General features: G+C 32.7%; 2 protein-coding genes across 3 annotated transcripts; one reads left to right on the top strand and one right to left on the bottom strand.

Moving 5' to 3' along the window:
- Positions 1-1,655: 1,655 nt before the first annotated feature.
- LOC111312915 (uncharacterized) lies at positions 1,656-6,280 on the top strand. 2 transcript variants are annotated; one of them, XM_022913654.2, is made up of 9 exons: positions 1,656-2,157; positions 2,734-2,770; positions 2,877-2,955; positions 3,056-3,101; positions 3,194-3,292; positions 4,054-4,122; positions 4,208-4,556; positions 4,671-4,819; positions 5,273-6,280. In XM_022913654.2, the coding sequence occupies exons 1-9, from the start codon at positions 1,711-1,713 to the stop codon at positions 6,074-6,076; spliced, it is 2,079 nt and encodes a 692-aa protein (XP_022769389.2). In that variant the 5' UTR covers positions 1,656-1,710; the 3' UTR covers positions 6,077-6,280. The 2 variants fall into 2 exon arrangements, with proteins under 2 accessions (XP_022769389.2, XP_089597567.1); XM_089741441.1 differs by having other exon boundaries at positions 4,208-4,561; positions 4,685-4,819.
- A 1,994-nt stretch (positions 6,281-8,274) lies between these two features.
- LOC111311437 (glycosyltransferase family protein (DUF23)) lies at positions 8,275-11,307 on the bottom strand. The gene has a single exon (XM_022910816.2). It carries the CDS (start codon positions 10,323-10,325, stop codon positions 8,517-8,519), a length of 1,809 nt encoding a protein of 602 aa, XP_022766551.1. The 5' UTR covers positions 10,326-11,307; the 3' UTR covers positions 8,275-8,516.
- Positions 11,308-22,094: the final 10,787 nt, after the last annotated feature.

Below are 22,094 nucleotides of genomic sequence, written 5' to 3'. Positions count from 1 at the left end.
ATTTAAAAAAATTTTCTTTTAATTTTTTTAATTTTTTAAAAATTGATTTATTCATGGACCCCTTCTTCAAAGGATGGATCCACATCTCAATTGTATTATATATGTGAAAAAAACGTTCAAAATATTTTAAAAAAAATGTCTAGTCCTACCCACATGTTAATTTCTACAACCATTTGGGGATTTTAACTGAAACTTTAACAGGGCTTTCCAGTTTCTACAAAAGTGGCAATTTGATTCTAATATTTGTTTGTTTGTTTAAACTCTAAAGAAAATAGATAGTGAGGAATGAAGAAGACCAAAGGAAATGAAATGTAAGTTGCAAGCTTAGGCAACGTAGAAGAGAAGTCACAAGTCCACCAACATACGCGGTGCTGCTATTACTTTATAATAATTAATATACACATATAGTAGACGTAGACCCAACCCACCCATTGTTAATCAGGCCATTAAGGTAAATTAAAACTATTTATAATACTCAATAATCAATATGGAACTTTGAGTGTCCAGACTTGGGGCTAACTTTTTAATTATTAGCGCATAATAACGGTTGTAGCTAGGCAAACCACTTTGACATACACAAATTTTTTTTCTTCTTTTCTTTCGGTGATGAAATGTATTTCGTAGGAAAATTGTCTTAATTTGAAGTTTATGACATATGAGGGTATTTGTGTTAAAATATTGTAGGAGGGGAGGAAAAGTGAGTTTGGCTTTAGACAAGAAAAGAATAAAGTTTGGTTTGGGGATGCCAACTGCCAACCCAGTTGTGAAATGTGAACGCATGAAGCATGCATATGCTGCTTTTATTATTATTATTATTACTATTATTATTAGCATAAATTACTTTTAAATTATAATAAAATATTAAATATAATATTTAAATTTCAAAATTTTTTAATATAAAATCTAAATAATAAATTTATTAATTAATATACTATTTAAAAAATTATTTATCCTTCACATAAAAAATAGATATAACTTTAATTAATAAATTTATAATTCAAATATCACATTAAAAATTTATTAAATTCATGAACTACAATAATTAATTAGTTATAATTTAAAAATCATTTGTAATATTAACTTTTTTTTTTTTCAAAAATATGCTTCATTAGTCCAATACATTTTTTTCTTAAAAAATGTACATAATTAAGAATCATTGATAAACCTTTCACGTCAAAGAGTTTTTCTTTTTTATCTCTTTCAAGACTATTCCATTAAAAATTAAATTGACATTGATCTAATTGGCATAAGAAGAAGTTACTTTTGATTGTTTTATGTTTTTATTTTCTTAGGATTTAGTATCATTGGTGATTCAATTAATTTTTAAGATTAAATTAAGCTTTAATAAGTTAATATGGAAATTATTTTTTCCTCAATTATATCTTAACCTGCATCCCTTTGGTTGGAGAAGGAAATTTCATTTCGTTAGTAAAATTGAGAAAATAACGAAAACGGAAAAGAAAAAGATGTCACACTCACACAAGCAAATTGGTGTCACGTGTCACTTCAAATGAGAGTTGGGCACATCCATACATTTCACGTGACTTTCCCTCCACGGTGGCATCCTCTCCCTGCGATTCGCACGTACCGACCCCATCGCCAATATTCCCATTAAAAAATAATAAAATAAATAAAGAAAGGAAAAATCAAGGTTCGTTTGGACCAAAAAAAAAAAAAGGAAAGGAAAGAAAAAGGAAAAAAAAAAAAGCAATGGGAGGTGAGATAGCAGCAGGGACAATGACGAGAAAGAAGAAGAAGAAGGGAAGACCCTCTCTCTTAGAACTCCAAAAACGCTCTCTCAAACAACAGCAGCAGCAGCAACAGCAATCGCTTCAACAAGAAAACCCTAATCTCATAAACCCTAATTCTTCTTTCAATTCGAACCGCCGATCCACTCGCCGGATCCCCAATCTCGAAGGAGGCTCCCCAGTGCCCGACTGGGTTGCCGGAGGAGACGATGACGATGACGAGCGCCAACAAAAGAAGCATAAGCTATTGCTTGGCCTCAATTCTTCTCGTAATCATCAGCATTATCTGATTCCTTCCGCGCCCAATTCGGCCTCCTACGGATCCGATTCGAACGCGGATGGCGAAGATCTCGAGGCGTCCCTCAAGCGTCGCAAAATTGCCACCCTCAGGCCTGGATCTGATCAAATGGTGATTGATTATCCATTAATATATATTTTTGGGCGTCGAAATAGCTTTTTCGCGGGTTTTTGGAAGTGATATTTTCTGAAACAGAAACAAAAAATATTTTCCTACTTTGTTTGGATATTTATTTATTTATTTTTGAAATTGAACTTTTGGATTTCGTCCGTCAATTGAATTTTTATGATTGGATCGGAAATGAATGGGCAAGTTTGACTAAGTCATATGCTTTTTTTTTTGGTTATTGGATAGTTGTTTTAACTTTTTGATTTTTGGAAAACTTGGGATTGTTTTTAACACAGTTTTTCTTTCTTTATTTCCTAATTCACGAATTTTCCTTTATTATTTTATTCTTTATTGTCTTGTATTTAATCTGACCTTTATTTATGTGCAAAATAATGGATGCACTGACCATCGTGTCTGAAAAGCTTCAATTTGTCTCTTCTTTTCTTTAATAATAATACTTCAAAAAATTTTTTTCTTGTACTTGCTTCGCGTTCTTGTAGCTTTTAACTGTAACTTACCTCACTGATTCTTCAATAACCAAGGCAATTATATTGATAAGAGAGTTTATCTTGTTTGCAGGGAGAAAAGGTGTTGAAAGCGACGGACACTCTTCCTGGTATAAATCAATCTCGGTTTTCATGAAATGGCATTTCTGGGAATTTTTAAAAAAAGCGTTTGGTTTTGCTAGTTAAATTAATTTTATGTCATTTATATGTGGACAGGTTCACCCGTGGAGTCTGGCCCCACGACACCTTTGCCAGACAAAAAGTTGTTAGTGTTCATTCTTGACAGGCTTCAAAAGTATGTGTTATTTTTGGTTCCTTCGATTTTTTCCTTTTTTCTTTTCTATCATATCTTCTTTTTATTGGGTTTTGATTGTTTTTACTTAATCTGCTTGCAGGAAGGACACTTATGGGGTTTTCTCCGAGCCAGTGGATCCCGAAGAGGTGCATTTTCTTTTTCATTCTTGCGTTAAATGTAGATTAATGAAAAGTTAAATCCCAGTTCATGAGATTATGTTGGATTGATCTTGTTACAGCTTCCTGATTACCATGACATTATTGCATACCCGATGGACTTTTTGACAGTCAGGAAAAAACTTGATGGGGGAGCTTATACAACCTTGGAACAATTTGAGGTTTGTTTTGCAAGCCTTCTCTTTGCTGATATGGATACAATGTTCATCCGTCTGTCCACCCTGGAAAAAGGTGGACAGGACCGGCTGATCAAGTTGTTTGAGTGCATTATCTTTGATGGTTATTATGTTCTGGATTTGTGTGTTTTCATAGAAATATTGTATACACTGAGTCAAGATTTTGCTGCCAATCAAGCAAGTCCTGGTTGAATAAGGAGGCATGCTATGCCTTTTGAGATTCCTGTAGTGATGTTGACTATGACTTTTTAGTTCTTCATATAAAGTCCAATTGTGTTAATCATTTTGGGGTAGAATTTTGGTCTGTTAAGTCTGAAAGACTCTTTAATTTGGTTTCAGAAGATGGATCATTGTTCTACTTACCTTTCCTTGTCTTTTTTTTTTTTTTTTAAAAAAAAAAGAAGTTTATATAATATAGAAGTTAATCGGTGCTGCCAATGATTTGCCCATGATTTTAGGAATTTGATTGCAGAACTTGTTTTGTTTAATTTGGGATCATAAAAGCGTTCTGTTTTCCCAGCAGACAACTTTATACACTATGAGTTGCCTTTTTAGGGTAACTGAGAAGATGAAAATCTTAATGAAATGATTTTCAACTTAGTATGAATGCTCTGGACTTGTCCTGTGAGGATAGTCTTTAGATTTCACAAACATTGTTATATCAAAACTTTGTTTTAGAGTTTTTCTCTCAGGATACTTGATATTGCTAGGACTGGAACTGAAAGTTGTGACTTTGATTCATGCAGAAAGATGTTTTTCTGATTTGCTCGAATGCAATGCAGTATAATGCACCAGATACAATTTACTTTCGGCAGGTTTGGCTAGGTCTCAATTTCTATTAATCCCTTTTTTTTGGTACTCTGGTTTCTGTCATTTTAAACATCTGGACTGGTTGGTTAGGCACGATCAATGCAAGAGCTGGCTAAAAAGGACTTTGAGAATTTGAGGCAAGATAGTGATGAAGGTGAACCACAACCGAAAGTTGTAAGGAGAGGAAGGCCACCTGGAAAGAGTCTCAAAAAGGCATTGGAGTCGTTGTCTTTTGACTGCGTTGGTTCTGAGTTTTCCTCAGATGCAACTCTAGCTACCGGACCTGATGCTTCCGGACTTTCAAACACTTACAATTTGAGGAAAGGTCCTAATTCACACAAGCTCCGGCCTGCTGATACATTAATCAGGTCCTGCTGGGGTTCCCATAGCAATGAAAATTATGTCAGTTGGTCATCTGAATGGGAGAATGAATTTCCAGGTTTGGTATTAAGTCTGACTTTTTATATATCCTTGATTCTTTACGTTTTTAAAGTGAAATCTTATTTTGTACATACTTTTTTATGCATATTGAGCTATTTTTCTCACTTTGCAGCTTCTGTTGTGAAGGCTGTGATGAAGTATGGGAAGAAACATTTTGCAGTAGATGAGAACAAGCGTGACACCTACAACCACTCATTAGCTTCTGTTCATGAGCAGCCTATATCTTCCACCTTGGATGGAGGATTAAAGCAGCTAATTCCGGTGTGTTTTTTGCATTTCTGCTGCAATAATGGTCATTAATGCATTAGTTAAAAGTGGATCTAATTAGTTGAATCGATGGAATCTCTGATCAACCTTAAATTCATCTAGCACAGAGAAGGGAATCCTAAAGTTACTTTTGTGTATAATAAATTGTATGAAGAATTCTGATGTAAGAATAGCTAGATTTGTGCTGGTAAATTTGACACTATTATGTATTTATATATCTAGCCAAAAGGCTGTTTGAATATTCTAACATATCAGTATTGATTATAAAGAAAAAAAGAAAACAATCTGGATCATGGGCGGAATAGAATGCTCGAGTCTAATGTAATCATGGCAGTCTCATTGACTAATGTTTTGTTTTTATTTTTTATTTTTATTTTTTCAATTTTAAAGTTTTCACCCATTGGTAAGTGGTAACCTTTTTCACCCTCCTTTTCCAATGTTTATCAGGTTGGTTTGAGTACGGAAAATGGTTATGCTGCAAGCTTGGCACGTTTTGCTGCAGATCTTGGACCTGTTGCCTGGAAATTTGCTTCAAGGAAAATTGGAAGTGTTTTACCTAGTGGGCTGAAGTTTGGTCCTGGATGGGTTGGAGAAAACAGGATGATTGAGCAGCAGCAATTTTCATTTTCTGAAAAGCAGAAATCTTCAAGTTCTCTATCTGATAACCATTCTAGTAGACTTTTGTCTCCAGCAACTTCTGGTTCAAACTCTGTTGCTGCAAGTAGATTTCCTTTGCAAGGTAGAGAAGACACAGAAACTGTCAGAGGACTAAGTTCTCAAAATGACTTGACTTCTGCACCTTCTCATCAGTTTCAACAAAGACCTTTACTGCACTCGGGCATCAATGGTTCTATTGGTGGGTTTGGGATTGGTTATTCCCCTCAAACAGGATTGGTAACGCAGCCTGTAAATTCCTTGTTTGAAAAGACTTCTGTGCCTTCTCAAACACAAGGCATGGTTTCAGGTAGCAGCTCTACCATGTGCCCAATGTCTGCAAGTGATTTTCTTCCAAAAGAAACCAAGTTTGCAGATAGTTCAATTGCTTTACATTCTGGAAATGCAATGTCTATAGGCCCTGACCCGGGGTTGCACGTGGCAACTAATGTTGGGCTTCAGCGGAAATCCTATAACATAAAAGATTTCCCTCCATTTCCCCCTGATCTTAACGTGAGTTCCCTGGCACCAGGTTCACCTAGTTCTAGTGTGCCAATTGGTTCACCCCAGTACCCAGATTTAGCATTGCAACTCTGAAATTAGCAGAGCATTATTTCCATATGATCTGACATAAGTTAATTGCACCTGTATATGGCTGAAAAGATTGAGCCGAATTGACCACATTCTTCATTGAGTAGCAGTTCCTCAAGAAGTCATAAGATCCGATTTTAGGAATGATTTGTACAGATTGATATATCAAAATTTTTCGTAAGGATAAAAATCACAGATTTATTTGTCGCATCCGAGTTGTTGTTTAGATATTTTGGGTTATTCAGTCTAAAACAAGAAGATGAAAATAGAAAACAGCAGGCCGTTAATTACTCAATAATTAATTGTAGCTTTACATTTGGTAAGGATGAGAATGCGAAACCGTAGGTTTAAAGGTTATTGTTAATGTTGTAAATAAAAGAAGGCATTGTGGTCATTCTTCTTAGATTGTAATTAATAACAATGTGATATGACTTTTATTATTATTATTATTATATAGCAGTACTTAGTTTGCCTTGTAGAAAAGCCACGATGAGAGGTCTACGTAGCTTTTTCAGGGCCTTCCATTCTCCTGCTGGCTGCTTGTGCCAATCTCTTCCTAGTTTCTTTTCCCTTCTGTTGACAAAAAATGCATCTTAGGGTTGGTAAAATATTAAGTCTGAGCCGTCTCCTAGCTATAATGATATATAGCTACAGATACGGGTTCCAAGCATATAATGGCCTACTTTTTGTTTGTCTTTAGATAATATAAATGTTCCTTCTAGTAATGCCTTCCATAATTCCTCCTCATTGACTGATTTCCACGTATATTTATATATATAAATATAAATGCAAGACTTACATATATGTAAAGGAATCATTAATCATATATATTTTCTACTTAACTTGGAATTATATATATTTTTATCAGATTAAGCCCATGCAGTGAATTCCATAGGCCGAACCCTGATCACAAGAAAAAAAAAACAACAAAAAAGGAAAAAGAGAAAGTTGTACTTCTCGTTGTACTTTTTATCGTTCAAGAATCATGAATGTCAAAATTTTGTTTCCTATAGTCGCTCAAAAATGGAGAATTACTTTGTAGCAAATGCACCTTATGTACTAGCAAAAGTAACCATATATAATAAAAACCCCATCAAGATGCAGGTGTACAAAAAAAAAAAAAAAAGACTCAAATAGTAAAATTTAAACTAATTCATATTTTGAAATTGAGGGTAACTGCTAGCACTGATCCTTTTTTGCCAGAGAATTGTTAAGATATACCTAAAAGCAAAAGATTGTAAGTCTCGACTCTCGAATCTAGCATCCAGGCATGCAATTATTATTATTATTTTTATTATTAACTCTCTTGTACGTTGAAAACAACATCTTTGATCATCGGACAAGCTCTTGCATCCATCCATGTCTTCCATTCCATGATAAACAAATGCCACCAAAATTTGGCATTTTGAAGTCAATGGAAGGAAAGCTACATTCCAAAAAATGGCTCAAATGAAAAGTTGAATAACTGGTGGATCAAACTCATACAATACATTGCATCATGACTAATCTATCACTTGATGGAACACAATTTCCTTAACTTTCAACTTACAATCTCCATTTTCCCAAATGTACCATGGCATCATGACTCCTCCAGCATGATAAACATTATCATCCACCATATTTATCGGCTGGACGTGACTAGCCAAGACGGACAATGACCTCAACAAACTCATTCTTCCAAATTAATCTATATATATATATATATATATATATTCATGTCATCTTTCCAATCAGAGTGAAAAATATGAAGAAGAAGAATAACATCATGGGATGGTTTCTTTCTTTCTTTCTCTTTTTTTTTTCTTCTTTTTAAACATTTTTAAAACGAAACAGATATTAATGATTGGTACTTCTACAGGGAAGCCTATATATTATTATATTATTAGTTTTTCTTTCTGATCCTTTCAATAATTTCTAATAAAATTGTTTTCGAAATATGTATCAATAAGAGAAATTTTTTGATTGGTTGTAGGATTCTCCAATCTCCAATAATACCATCAAAATAATTTTCTTCTTTGCTAATTAATTAGTACTATGAACCATAATAGGTTGCATTGAATTACACGTCTAAGTTTTACGTTTTCCAGTTTTAGCTTCCACTTTCCACCATCACAATTAATAAATCATAAGCATAATAATCTAGCCAGATTCTTTTGTATTCAATTTCTTCAAAAAAATAATAATTGAAGTTATGAACTATTAAAAGCAATAAGTAAATTAACATCCTCAAGAAAAGAAGAAATTCTTTTCATTTGTTTCGATGATCAACCACAAAGTAACAAAATAAAGTTGATCTGTCCAAAAAAGAAAAAAATTCCTTTCTCCTCTTACATAGAAAGGAATAAAAAAAATGAGTTAAAAAAAATTCCACCTCTTCAGGCTCAATGAAGAAGAACTTGAAACCTAATATGGCTGTGTTGGCTCTACCACTATGGCTCAGCATTGTTCATCTTTGCCATGCCATTTTTAACCCTTCAGGCGTTTGAAAACCGAACCATCTTTGCGTCAACAGTTTCAGCCTTTCATCTTTCACATCACAGAACATATTTTCCCAGCGTTCCGGTTTGATGGGTTGGAACCCTAACCCCGGTGTCCGGTCCTTGGATTTTGGGTTAACCCCTGTCATCCAATCCGCAACAAAAGCTGAAACCCTCCTTCGAAACTTGGTCATGAATTCAGGCCACGCTTGGTACTTATAATGGTTAACCGCTGCCACGTCCAATGGCAAGTCTTTCCAACTGTAATAACTCTTGTTCAACCCAAAGTGATGGATCACATTTAGTAACGAATGATCAATCGCATCCAATAGAACTATTGATTTGTGTCGTTGCTCAACTCGCCTGCGACAGTTATAACCCTGTATCACCCCCTCTGCCGGATGCTTCTTTTGATCCGACGGTCCGAAATCATTGCACTTTATAGAAACTTGACCGATTGATGATCGGTTGGATGATATTGGTGGCAACAAAGATTTAAGCATAGCTTTGGATGGTTGAGAAGAATTGTTAAGCCATGATGGTGAAAATATGAATTCATCAACATCAACATACATCATCCATGTGCATGAATCTTTGGCATAAACTGCGCTGTGAGAGAAACCAGCTTCTTGCGTTTTGGGCCAAACCCAGAAAATCCTTTCGATGTTATAATCTTCTCCTTCTTCGTTAAGCTCCTTTATCACTCTCTCTAAATTATCATCGCTTCCATTATCGTATAAGATGAATTTGTCAACCCCAATCTTGGAATGGTACATCACCCATTCTCTCAAGAACTTTGCCACGTTGTAAACCATGGTGGTGGCGCATAATAACGATTTGGGCTTTGAGTTTGCTGGCGTGCGTCTAGGAGTGTAATATGCTACCGAAGGGACTACCAGCTTTTCTCTGTTGATTTCGAGGGAGACTTTGATTCTTTCGGCGCTAGCAGTAGGAATATTGACGGCCGTTAAATTGGGATGGTGGCACCTGAATACCTCTTGCATGGAGCTGGTAACGGGGGTTTTAACGTGGTTACCGAACACGCAATTGAATTGCTTTGGAGACTTGTTGATGCCTTGACGGTTGTTAACGCCTTTAACGAACAAAACCACGTCGTTCTCGGTAGAGAAAGATTCGTACACCAAGAAGTCCCACCGTGGCATTACAGGCGCAGAAGAGATAACGACGGCTGATTCCTTTTCCGGCGACCTCGTCAGGACGGGCTGGTGAAACGGGCGGCGTCTACGATTACCGTTGGGAAGCAAGCACTTGAACGCCGTGGCATTGCTGAAGGGTAAAACACCCGAAAAATTTGCTGGAGAAGTCTCGTTGTTTTGGAAAAGGCAATAAAAACTCTCCCCGGAATTTGACGTCAGCGAGGTGTCACTACTAGGCGAGACGAAGACGAGGACGAGGACTTCCCAGTTCAGTAAAAGAACCGACACCGAATCGACGGGGCCTTGAATGGAGGAGACGTGTCGAGTCCGGTGAGTGAGCTCCTTGATGTCTTCTTTAATGACCTGGTTTAAAGAATCGGGGTCCTCGAGTCGGGCGATGAAGTTATGGGGATGGAATCGGAGGTCCTTAAGGGAAAGGGATATGGCGGTGCGGGAGAGATGAAGAGAACAAAAAGCGGAGAGAAGAACGCAGAGGAAAACAAGAAACAGAGTGGTGGGGGCTTTGCGACGCATGGCTTCGCTGAAACAGGGAGTAGTGATAGTAAAAGGCAAGAAACTTAGTAAATAAAGGGATAGGGATTTTTTTACAGGGGAACTCATTGGTTTGTGACTTAATTTGTTCGATCGGTCGGGTTTTGTCCCCCAAAAAAAAAAAAAAACCAAGTATGGAGTATTGGAGTTTGTTAGTATCTGTATATGGAATGTTTTGGCTGTCACCACAGGTAGCTGTGAATTTATATAGCAGGTATGGTAAGCACAGAACAGAAATCTCTTTATGTGCCTGCCTTATTTTACTTGGTTTGTAGTCTCTGCCCTGCCCCCGTTGGATGTTAGGAAAATGGTCCAGCCCGTGTAATTGGTTTTGGACCAATCAAAGGTCATGAGCCTTGATCTTTTTTTTTACATAGAACCATTGTTACTTAATAAAAAAAGATGAGATTGTTTTAAGGTGACGTCGTAAACTAAGAAAAAAAAAAAGAAAACTAAAAAAAAAAAAAAAAAAAAAGGAGAATTGATTGAACGGAAGTCGATTCGTGATCCGATTAAGCTGAAACTTTGTCAGTAGGTTTATGATTTAGAGTTTTACATTCTGAACGGTGAAGATCAGGCTTGAAGCTCTCCAAAAACAAATTCATGGTGTATTTGTTGAGTCACTTATTTGGTAAGATTTCTCTAATTGTCTCTCTAGTTGTTGATTAGCTCTAGTTTTAACTAGAAAAGAATTTTGTATATCTATTATTTGATAGTGGAGATTTTTTTTGTGATCCGTGATTTTTCTCTCTATACTGGAGGGGTTTTCCACGTAAATCTTGATATGCTTTATTTTTCCTGCGTTGTTGATTGTTGATTGTTATCTATTACTGTGGTTCATTGCAATATATTGCTTCTGCGTTGTTGCGTTTATTGCTTCAAGTCCAACAAGTGATATCAGAGTAATGTTATTTTAAGACATCGATACAGAAGCAGCTCAAGACAGAAGTAATTTTGTTTGAGATTATAAAGGGTGATACAGGTTTCATGATAAAATTGATAGTATCAAATTATTCAATTTAGAAGCCTATGATGAAAGATCATTTATACTACAAAGATTTGTATGAGCCAGCATTGGGTGATTCGACTAAACTAACAGATATGAAATATGAAAACTAAAAGAAGTTAGATAGAAATACACTGGTTACAATCAGAAAATGAGTTGATATTAGTTTGTTCCATCATGTAGTTCAGGAAACAGATGCCCACATTGTTTGAAAAAAATTGGCAACATTGTATGAGAGAAAAATAGATATAAATAAAGTTATGCTTGTTAAAAAGCTTACAACTTTACAGTATAGGGATAGACGATCTATTACAAAATACTTAAGTGATTTTTAAGATATATTTAATCAAATGACTACTATGAAGCTTAAAATGGATGATGAAAAGAATGCATTGTTTCTTTTGGGTTCATTGCCAGATAGCTAAAATACTTTAGTTGTGACTATTTTTAATTCAGCTCCTGATTATAAGGTGATATTGGAGATGGTAAAAGACAGTATGCTTAATAAAAAAGTAATATGAAAAGATGTAGACCTTGAAAATTAAGCTTTGATCACAGAGAACAGAGGTAGAAACATCGACAGAGGTCAAACTTCAAAAGTTTTTAGTAAGTCTAAACATAGATCTAAGTCTAAAGATAAAGTGAAGTATTTTCATTGTGGTAAGGCAGGTCATATAAAATGACACTGTAAAATTTTGAAGCAAGAGCAAAAAGATGAGAAAGGTAAGAGTTTAGATAATGGCAATGTTGCAGCAGTGAATTCAGATAGTGATTCAGTTACTTTGATTTGTACACATGATGATTGTAATCATGTTAGTGATCTTGGATTAAGTGCATAGTTGACACATGAGCGGCATATCATTATATTCTTAAGAGAGAGTTGTTTACAACTTATAAAGCAGAAGACTTTAGTTACACCAAGATGAGAAACAATAGTGTGTCGTAAATTATTGAGATTGGTGATATTATTGTACAAACTAGTATAAATTGCATGTTGACTTTGAAGGATGTCAGACATATTTCAGATATGAGAATGAACTTGCTTATTATTAATGTCCTTAATAAGGAGGGATATGAGCGTCGACAAAAGAATAGGCAGTGAAAGCTTCTCAAAGGATCTATGGTAGTTGCAAGAGAAAAACTATGCTACATAATGTATAAGACATGGATGCAATTGAATGATAATCAGATAAATACTGTTGAAGATAATGCTTTAGCAAACTTATGGTACAAGAAGTTGGCACACATGAGTGAAAAAATATTACAAGTTTTGGTAAGACAGTCTCTTATTCTCTTAACCAAAGATATGTCTATCGATTCATGTGATCATTATTTATTTGGTAAGCATCGTAGAGTTTCATTTTGTAAAAGTTTTCTAAGAAAAGAAAATAGATTGAAATAGATTTATTTTTATGTATGTGATCCCATTGAGGTTAAGTCATTAGGTGGCAGCATGTATTTTGTTACTTTTATTGATGATGCTTCACATAAGACTTAGGTATATATGTTGAAAAACAAAAGCTAGATATTGTAATATTTTTAAAAATTTCATGTCATGGTGAAAAGGATGACAGGGTTACTCTTGAAGTGTATTCGAACTGATAATGGTAGAAAATACACATCTAAAGACTTTGAAGAGTATTGTTCAAAACATAAGATCATGCATGAAATGACAAAATTGAAACACTGTAACATAATGGTGTAGCTAAAAGGATGAACCATACCATTATGAAAAAAATCAAATGTATATTAAGGATGACAAAATTACCAAAGTCATTTTGGGGTGAAATAGTCAACACGGCTTATTATTTGCTTAACATATCACCATCAGTTCCTTTGGGCTTTGATATTTCAGAAAGAGTGTGGATAGGAAAAATGCTTCCTACTCTCATTTAAAAGTTTTTAGGTGTAAAACATTCATACATGTGTTAAAAGAATAGATGTCAAAGCTTGATCGTAAAGCCATACAGTGTGTTTGTAAGATATAATAATGAAAAATTTGGTTACAGGGTATGGGATCCGGTGAAAAAAAATAGTTAGAAGTAGAGATGTGGTCTTCCATAAAAAAAATTATAGCAGACCTTGAAAAAAATGAGAACACTACACAGGTTATTATTAAGTGTGATGTTTTAACACTAACAGGAGTTTCATAGAAAAAAACCACAGATAGTGAAAATGAACAAGAAACAAAACTTGGAGATATGAATGAGCCAGTCACAGTTAGTAATGAGCCAAATGCAATCAGTTTTGAGTAAGAGAGCAATCCTCTCCACCAGAGAGTGTTTTGAGCAAGAGGAGTTACCTTCAACATCAAATGATGTAGAGTCTTAACCTAAGAGATTTATTAGAGAGCGCATGCCATCTACTAGATATCCAAGTTCATATTTTATTTTAGTTACTAGTGAGGGAGAACCAAAGAGCTTTCAAGATGTGCAGGTTACTTCGAATAGAGAGCACTGGTTAAAAGCAATGAAAGAAGAGATGAAGTCATTACGAAAAAATGATACTTATGATCTTATTAAACTTTGAAAGGAAAGAGGGTTTTGAAAAATAAATGGGCTTGCAAGTTAAAAAAAAAAGATAACAAGCTAGTGAGGTACAAAGCTCAATTGATGGTGAAAGGTTTTTTTCAAAAATTAAGTATCGATTTTGATAAGATCTTTGCTCTAGTTGTGAAAACAAGTTTCATTTGAGTGGTACTGAAATTAACAGCTAGTTTGAATTTTGAGCTTAAGCAACTTGATGTTAAAATTGCATTATTGCATGGTGATTTATAGGAGGATATTTTTATAAATCAGCCTGAGGATTTTGAAGTGAAAGGAAAATAGCACTTAGTTTACAAATTGAAGAAAAACTTGTATGGCTTAAAACAAACTCCGTAATAGTGGTACAAAAAGTTTGATTCTTTTATAGTGAGTTACAACTACAAAAAAATGACAGCAAATTTTTATGTGTATATTAAAAAACTTTCTGATAATAATTTTATTATTATTTTATTATATGTTAATGATATATTGATTATGGGACAAGATGCTGAAATGGTTTGTAGATTGAAAGAACAATTGTCTAAGTCTTTTAATATAAAAGATTTAGGTCCAGCAAAGTAAATTCTTGATATGGACATTATTCGGGATAAGAAAGTTAAAAAGTTATGGTTGTCTCAGAAAAAATATATTGAATAGGTGCTTAGTAGATTTAACATACAACATGCTAAATCAGTTAGCAGTCCACTTGCTAACCATTTTTATCTGAGTAAAAAATCTTATCTGATATCTAAGGAAGAGCAACTAGCTATGTTTAGTATTTTTTATTCTTTTGTAGTCAATTCTTTAACATATCTTATGGTTTATATATGGCCTGACATTACTAATGTAGTTGGTGTAGTGAGCAGATTTTTTTTTAATCTAGGAAAGATTCACTGAAAGGCAGTGAAATAAATTTTCAGATATTTGAGGGGCACATAAAAAATATGCTTAAGTTATAGAGTTTCATAACTAGTTCTAGAAAGGTTTACTAATGCTGACATAACAGGTGATCTTGATAGTAAAAAATCTACTTCAGGGTATTTATTCACTTTTACAGAAAGAGCTGTGTCTTGATAATCTAAGTTGTAGAAGTGTGTTGCTTTATCAACTACAGAGATTGAGTATATTGCAGCAACCGACGTATGTAAAAAAATACTTTGGATAAAACATTTTTTTTTTAAATTAGGGTTAAATAAAAAAGAGTATGTGGTGTTTTATGATAGTCATAATGCTTTAATTTAAGTAAAAATATCATATATCATGCTAAAATAAAACACATTGATGTTAGATATCATTGGTTACTTCCAGTGATTTAAAAACAACAAATATTATTGAGAAAAGTTCATGCTGATGAAAATGTAGCAGATATGTTAACTAAGATACTTTTCAGAAAAAAGTTTGAGCTCTGCAGTAACTTAACCAGAATGAGTTTATTGGCCAAGATAAGTTTCAAATGAAATTACTATAGTGATGAATCTCTTCCTAGTAGGGCTAGAAGGAGAGATTATTAGAAAAATGGTCCAACTCCATGTAATTGGTTTTGGACCAATCAAAGGCCATGAGCCTTGATTTTTCTTTTTACATAGAGCCCTAGCTACTTAATTAAAAGAGGTGAGATTGTTTTAAGGTGATGCCGCAAACTAAGAAAATAAAGAAGAAAAGTTAGGAAAAATAAAGAGAAAAAAGAAAAGAGAGAGTTGGTTGAACAAAAGTCGATTCGTGGTCCAATTGAGCTAAAACTTTATCAGCAGGTTTATGATTCAGAGTTCTAGATTCTGAACAGTGAAGATCAGGTTTGAAGCTCTCTAGGAACAAATCTATGGTGTATTTGTTAAGTCACATATTTGATGAGATTTCTCATATTTTTTCTCTAGTTATTGATTAGCATTAGTTTTTATTAGAGAAGAATTTTGTGTATCCATTATTTGATAGTGAAGATTTTTCTTATGATCCTTGATTTTTTCTCTACACTAAAATGTTTTTCACATAAATTTTGGTGTGCTTTATTTTTTTTGCATTGTTGATTGTTGATTATTGTCTATTATTTTTGGTTTATTGTGATATATTACTTTTGCGTTGTTGTGTTTATTGCTTCAAGCCCAACATTTGATTGAATTGAATGGTTTGAATAATTTTCAAAGGTTGGAAAAGACTTAATTTTGGAGGGTTTTAAATATTGACGTATACTTCTAATAGAAGTAGGATTTCTAAATTGTCAAAGAATTCCTAATTTGATTATGTTTTCAATTATTCATAGTAAGTAAGTTTGTAGGTGTTAAAATGTATATTATGTTCAGTTGAATTATAAGGTTGGACTTTATTTTTAGATATATTTCATGGGTTTTAAATCCATTTATATATTTGTATATAGGTATTTTACAACCCTATAAATAATATGATTTTTCACTCTTCAAGTCATCATTAGAGCTTTTGATGATTGCTATTTATCTTTGTTTAAGGTTACTTTGATTATTGTTTGACCTTTTTTTTTCCCTTAATAAGTAGCTATTGTATTTGTATTTTTTTTTGTCATTTTGTGAAATTAGATGGAATTGGTTTTTGTGTCATTAACTGTAACTTGGGTTTTATGAAATTGGAATTGCCTTTGTCTTTTCCTACTTTTATTCATTGGCTACAGGTTAACTAAATACTTTATTGGTTCTGGATTATTCACCTGTGCAATTGACTTATTTGTTTCACTTGTTACAAATTGATCAATTTATTGGCTTGTTACGGTTGATTAGTGTATTGACTTTGAATTATTTTTCTCTCATAGCTCTCTCAAAATCATTACAACCTATTACAATAAAATTAGACGAAACAAATTACACATATTGGTCTTATTTGATGCGAAATTTTTTTAAAAAAAAAAGGACTTTAGAAATATGTTATAGGTAATAAAAAATGTCTAAGAGATCTTAACGGATTTGAAAATTTTATGTCTGAATATGAACAATAAAAGATTAATAATGGCAAAATTGTTACTTCAATTGCTAATATTGTTGCTCTTTCAATTAGTATGCAACTTGGTAAATTTGACATTGCCAAGAAAGTTTGGGATTTTCTTGAAAAACTTTATGTTCAAACTAATTTTGTTCAAAGATATAAATTTGAGATAGATTTTACTACTTTGAAACACAAAAAGGGACAATCAATTTCTGATTTTCATCCTGAAATGTCAACTATTTAGGATCAGTTAGCTCTTATAGAACCTAAATAGACTGTTGATGCATAATTACATTATCGATATAGAGAAAAAAAATCATCTTGCACAATTCATAATTGCACTTCAAGATGATTTTAAGTCCATTCGTACTTCTTTTCTACATCTTGTCGCTTCTCTTTTTATTGATGCTATTTTATCAAAATTGATGGCTGATAAAACTAGGAAAGGCATTCTTAATTAATCCAAAAAAGAATATGATACTATTTTAGTAGCTATTGAATGTTTGAAAAATTTTATCTCCAATTCATTTGGCTTATCTCAACGAAGGGATTTTTTTAAGATTGAATGTTACTACTATCACGAGTTGGGAAATACAAAGCATAATTGTCCAAAATTTTTTTTAAAAAATTAACTTGCGTAAAATGGGACAAGTTGTTGCTGCAATGTCATATATAGAAACTTTTAATGTTAACTCTCACTCCACTGTAAATCAAACTTAAAAGATTATTTGACAAATTATTTCTAGTATGAGTAAATAACTTTATAGATAATAATTCTTTTACAACTACATTGTCACTACTTCAGGTACTAATTCTAAATATTGGATCATTGATTCTGGAGCTTGTATTCATATGACTTTTGATAATTCTATCTTTGACTCTTTAAGTTCTATTATTTGTTCACCTTCTATTCATATTGCTAATGGTTCAAATATGGTTGCTACTCATATTGGCTCTGTTCATATTCTCAAAATATTTCTTTTGATAATGTTCATTTGGTTCTATCGCTTTTCATGAATTTGCTATCTGTTGGTCAATTATGTGATGAAGATCTTGATGTAATTTTTTGCTTTTATGGTTGTGTGGTGTAGGATTGCTTGACGAGAAAAGTGATTGGGATAAGCCATAAAATTGGAAGATTATTTGTTTTGGAAAACTTGCATGTGTCATATCGTCTTTTTAGTCAATTTGATCATCTTTTTGTTTGAAAATCCTTATTAGTTTCTGGTGTTAAAAAACTTTCATCTTTTTTCCTCTAGCATCATAGGCTAGGATATGTTTCTTGTACTAGACTTCAATATTTGGTATCTAGTGGCAAGTTAGGTTATGTTAAGTTAGAAACGTCCAACAATTGTATCAATTGCAAACTAGCAAAAAAATATGTTTTACCTTTCAAAAAGTGAATTAGTTTATTTGTCTTCTTTTAATCTTATTCATTTTGATGCGTGGAGCCTATCTTGTTTACCTACTATAGGAGGTTTTTGTTATTATGTTATTTTTATTGATGATTATTCGAGCTACATTTAGATTTATTTATTTCAGCATCATTTGGATTTACTTAAAATTTATTAAGATTTTTTTGTCATGATCAAAACATAATTTTTTAAAACTATTAAACGTTTTCGTGTTGATTTTATTGGGGAATATCAATAAAGTAATTTAAAATAGTTTCTTGTTTCTCAAAATACTCTTCTTGAATCATTTTGTACTGATACACGATAGCATAATGGTGTTGCTAAAAGAAAGTATCATTATATGATGGAAACCATTAGAGCCTTATTGCTATCTTCATTTGTTTCTAAGAAATTTTGGAGGAAAGCGGCACTTACTTCAATTTATGATATTAATCATATTCTTTCTTTTGTCATTGGTGAAATTTCTCCTTTTGAACACTTGTATAACAATACTCCTAATTATTCTAAGCTTTGTATTTTTGGTTCTACATGCTTTGTTTCACATCTTAAAGTTTAGTGTAATAAATTATCTAAAAAAATTGTCATTTATGTGTTTTTAGGGTATGGTATTAGACAAAAAAGATATCGTTGCTATGATTCTATTGCACAAAAATTTTATGTTTTTTGGTATATTACTTTTTGGAAAAATATTCCAATATATTCATTGCCTTGTTTTCAAAAATCTACCAATGATACTCATGAGTCTTTTATCTTTTTTATCCTTTTGTTGATTTAAATGACTCTAATAAATCTTCTCATCTGTCTCAAAGTTTTTCAACTCTTCAGTAAATTTATCCAAATGAAACTTGTCATGTCACTAACTTTACCATAAGCAATCATGCACCACCATTATCCAATTCATCAGAGTCATCTGTCCCAAAACTTAGATGTTCAACACGTGAGCGAATTCTTTCAAAATGTTATCATGATTTTCATTGTTTCTTATCTACCATTCTTTCTGTTTATGAACTTAAATCTTATCGTGAGGCTAGCTTTTATCCTTTTTGGCAAGCAACTATGAATTAGATGTTTTAAAGAAAAATATTCCAATATATTCATTATCTCTTGAAAAATTTGTAATAGATTGTAAGTGGGTGTCCAAGGTAAAGACTAAATCATATGGGTCTATTGAGAGATATAAAGCCAAGTTGGTTGCAAAATGATTTACACAGGAGTATGGTATTGATTATGAAGAAACCTTTGCTCTTCTAGCTCAAATGACTTATGTTCGAACTCTTATAGCTATTGCTTTTATTCGATGATGGGTTTTATCACAAATGGATGTAAAAAATGCTTTCTTGAATGAAGATCTTTGTGAAGAAGTTAAACTTCCTCATAAATTGTCTTACTAAACTAATCAAGTCTGCAAGCTCCGACAAGCTCTGACAAGCTTTATATAGTCTTAAACAAGCACCACGTGCTTGATTTGAGAAATTTAGCACTACTAAGCTTGACTCCAGATTTGTGTAGAGTCTTTATGATTCAACATTGTTTATTCATCGATCTAAAAAAGGTATTGTATTTTTGCTTCTCTATATTAATGATATGGTGATAACTGAAGATGATAACCTTGATATTCAAAATATAAAAAATAATCTTAGCAAAACCTTTGAGATGAAGGATCTTAGTCCGTTACAATATTTTTTGGGAATTCAAGTTAATTGGTCCTCTCATGGATATGTCTTATCTTAAGTGAAATATGCTTATGATCTTATTTCTAAAGTCTACTTATCTAATAATAAAACTATTGACATTCTTTTTGAAACTAATGTCAAAATGAAAACTACTAATGGAGAACTTCTTAATGATGCTACTTTTTATGGATAATTGGTTAGTAGTCTTATATATATGACAGTTACAAGTCATGATATTAGTTATGCAGTTCAAGTTGTAAACCAATTTATGATAGCACCTCAGATAATTCTCTTTACTGTAGTTCTTAGGATATTGAGTTATTTGCAAGGAACGCTGCATAAAGGTTTGTTGTTCTCATCAACTTCTAAACTTGAACTTTATGCTTTTCTGATCTTGATTGGGCTAATGATGTTAACGATCAACATTCTACAACTAATTATTATGTTTTTCTAGATGATTCTTTGATATCTTGGAAAAGTAAAAAGCATACAGTTGTGGCGGGTTCAAGTAATGAAGTAGAGAATAGAACTTTATCAGACACAACATCAAAAATTATGTGGTTGTATCGATTGTTTATGGATTTAGTTACTGACACACCTATTCTTATTCCACTCTTTTATGATAGTAAGAATGCAATTCAAATTGCTCACAATGATATTTTTCATGAGAATGAAACATATTAAAATAGATCGTTATTTTATCATACAAGAGATACACAAAGGCACCATCATGCTATCGCATATTTATTCTGAATCACAAGTAGCGAATCTTTTTACAAAGTCTCTTTTAAGTTAATGTTTTGGTTATTTAGTTTTCAAACCCTAGATGTTTCATTTCAAATCATCTTCAATTCGAGGGGTTATTAAAATGTATACTATATTTAGTTGACTTATAAGGTTAGGCTTTATTTTTGGATATATCTCATGGGTTTTAAACCTATTTATACATTTGTATATATATGTATTTTACAACCCTAAAAATAATATGATTTTTTCACTCTTCAAGTCATCAGTAGTTGGGTCCTATCATATTTCATTAATTGCAGTGAAACTTTGGTTTTATATACATTATATTCCTCATGTAAACTTGTGCTTTTGAAAAATAATAATCTAATCATTTAGTGAAGTTATAAATTAAAAAAAATCAAAGATTAAAACTAGTTAATGTATCAAAACAAGTCAAATTACTATGTACTAATATTGGTATACTATACATACCAATTGAGGTATAGAGCTTACTGATCATGTTCTTTTTGGATTATAAACTTTTAAATTAAAAAAGTTTGTGATTTAGAATTTGTATAGCTAACACATAGTTGAACAAATAATCTATCCCTCTTTTTTTATTTTTTTATTTTATGAAATCATGGTTCCTTAAATGTATACAATCAATCATTTATTTAATCATTAATAAATCTTGTATTAGAAGTAATTCATGTCAATTAATTAAAATATACTCATGTGAACTTAGAATTATATGTGGGTGAGAAAGTCTGAAACTGAAATTGGATTAATGATATTCTTTTTTATTTTTTAAAAAGAAAATATATATGTGAGGAGCAAGGAGAGAAGGCGTAGGGCATGGCTTTGCAGCTAATATCTCTAATCTTTGCACTTAGTAAGCCAAAGGTTGTTCTTCAGATGCACACAAAGTTCATTCTTTGCTCTCTCTCTCTTTCTCTCTGATTCTCCAACTTTTATATGCACTAAAGCCAATTATATCCTTTGATTGCTTCAAAAGTTAACTTACGTGTCGCTTTTTCCTCTTATTATATTGTTTTTCGTCCACGTTCAATATCTAACAAAAAGGTCGAAGCTAACAATTTACAATTGTTGAGCTCGTCAGTGATCTTTTTCATGGTATCTAAAGAAACTAGATTTGAACATGGCATTCGTACGAAAGGAAAATTTTTGCAGGCATTGCTATGATCTTGAAGCCCTTGCTAGGAGCTGCTCGGTACGGCTCACTACTGAACTAAAGAAGGTTCACGCATGCTTAGACTTAGCCCTGTAATCGGCTAATTCATATCTTGATCTGGTATTCCGAAAAGGAGGTGGACAGGGTCAGCAAAAGAAGTGGCGAGGGAGAAGAATTTATGCCGGGCTGATTTGCCATCATTTTAACAAAGGCCCAAAATCTTTTATTAGAAATGGACCAACAATTTCACTGAGATCCAATTGGATTTGGGCCTTTAGTTTTGTTAGAAATAAAGTTAGGCCTTAAATGGCTAGCTAGTCTATAATAGATTTTTCTGCACCACAAAACAATAACA

The sequence above is a fragment of the Durio zibethinus genome, chromosome 1, assembly GCF_047325235.1.
Source record: "Durio zibethinus cultivar Kanyao isolate XHJ-2024 chromosome 1, ASM4732523v1, whole genome shotgun sequence".
Classification (NCBI taxonomy): domain Eukaryota; kingdom Viridiplantae; phylum Streptophyta; class Magnoliopsida; order Malvales; family Malvaceae; genus Durio; species Durio zibethinus.
This window is presented reverse-complemented; position numbering and strand designations above follow the sequence as displayed.

Coding starts and splice junctions, on each gene's coding strand:
- LOC111312915 (XM_022913654.2), top strand. CDS start 1,711: ATGGGAGGTGAGATAGCAGCAGGGACAATGACGAGAAAGAAGAAGAAG. Junction 3,102..3,193: donor AGCCAGTGGATCCCGAAGAG/GTGCATTTTCTT, acceptor ATCTTGTTACAG/CTTCCTGATTACCATGACAT. Junction 4,820..5,272: donor GATTAAAGCAGCTAATTCCG/GTGTGTTTTTTG, acceptor AATGTTTATCAG/GTTGGTTTGAGTACGGAAAA.
- LOC111311437 (XM_022910816.2), bottom strand. CDS start 10,325: ATGAGTTCCCCTGTAAAAAAATCCCTATCCCTTTATTTACTAAGTTTC.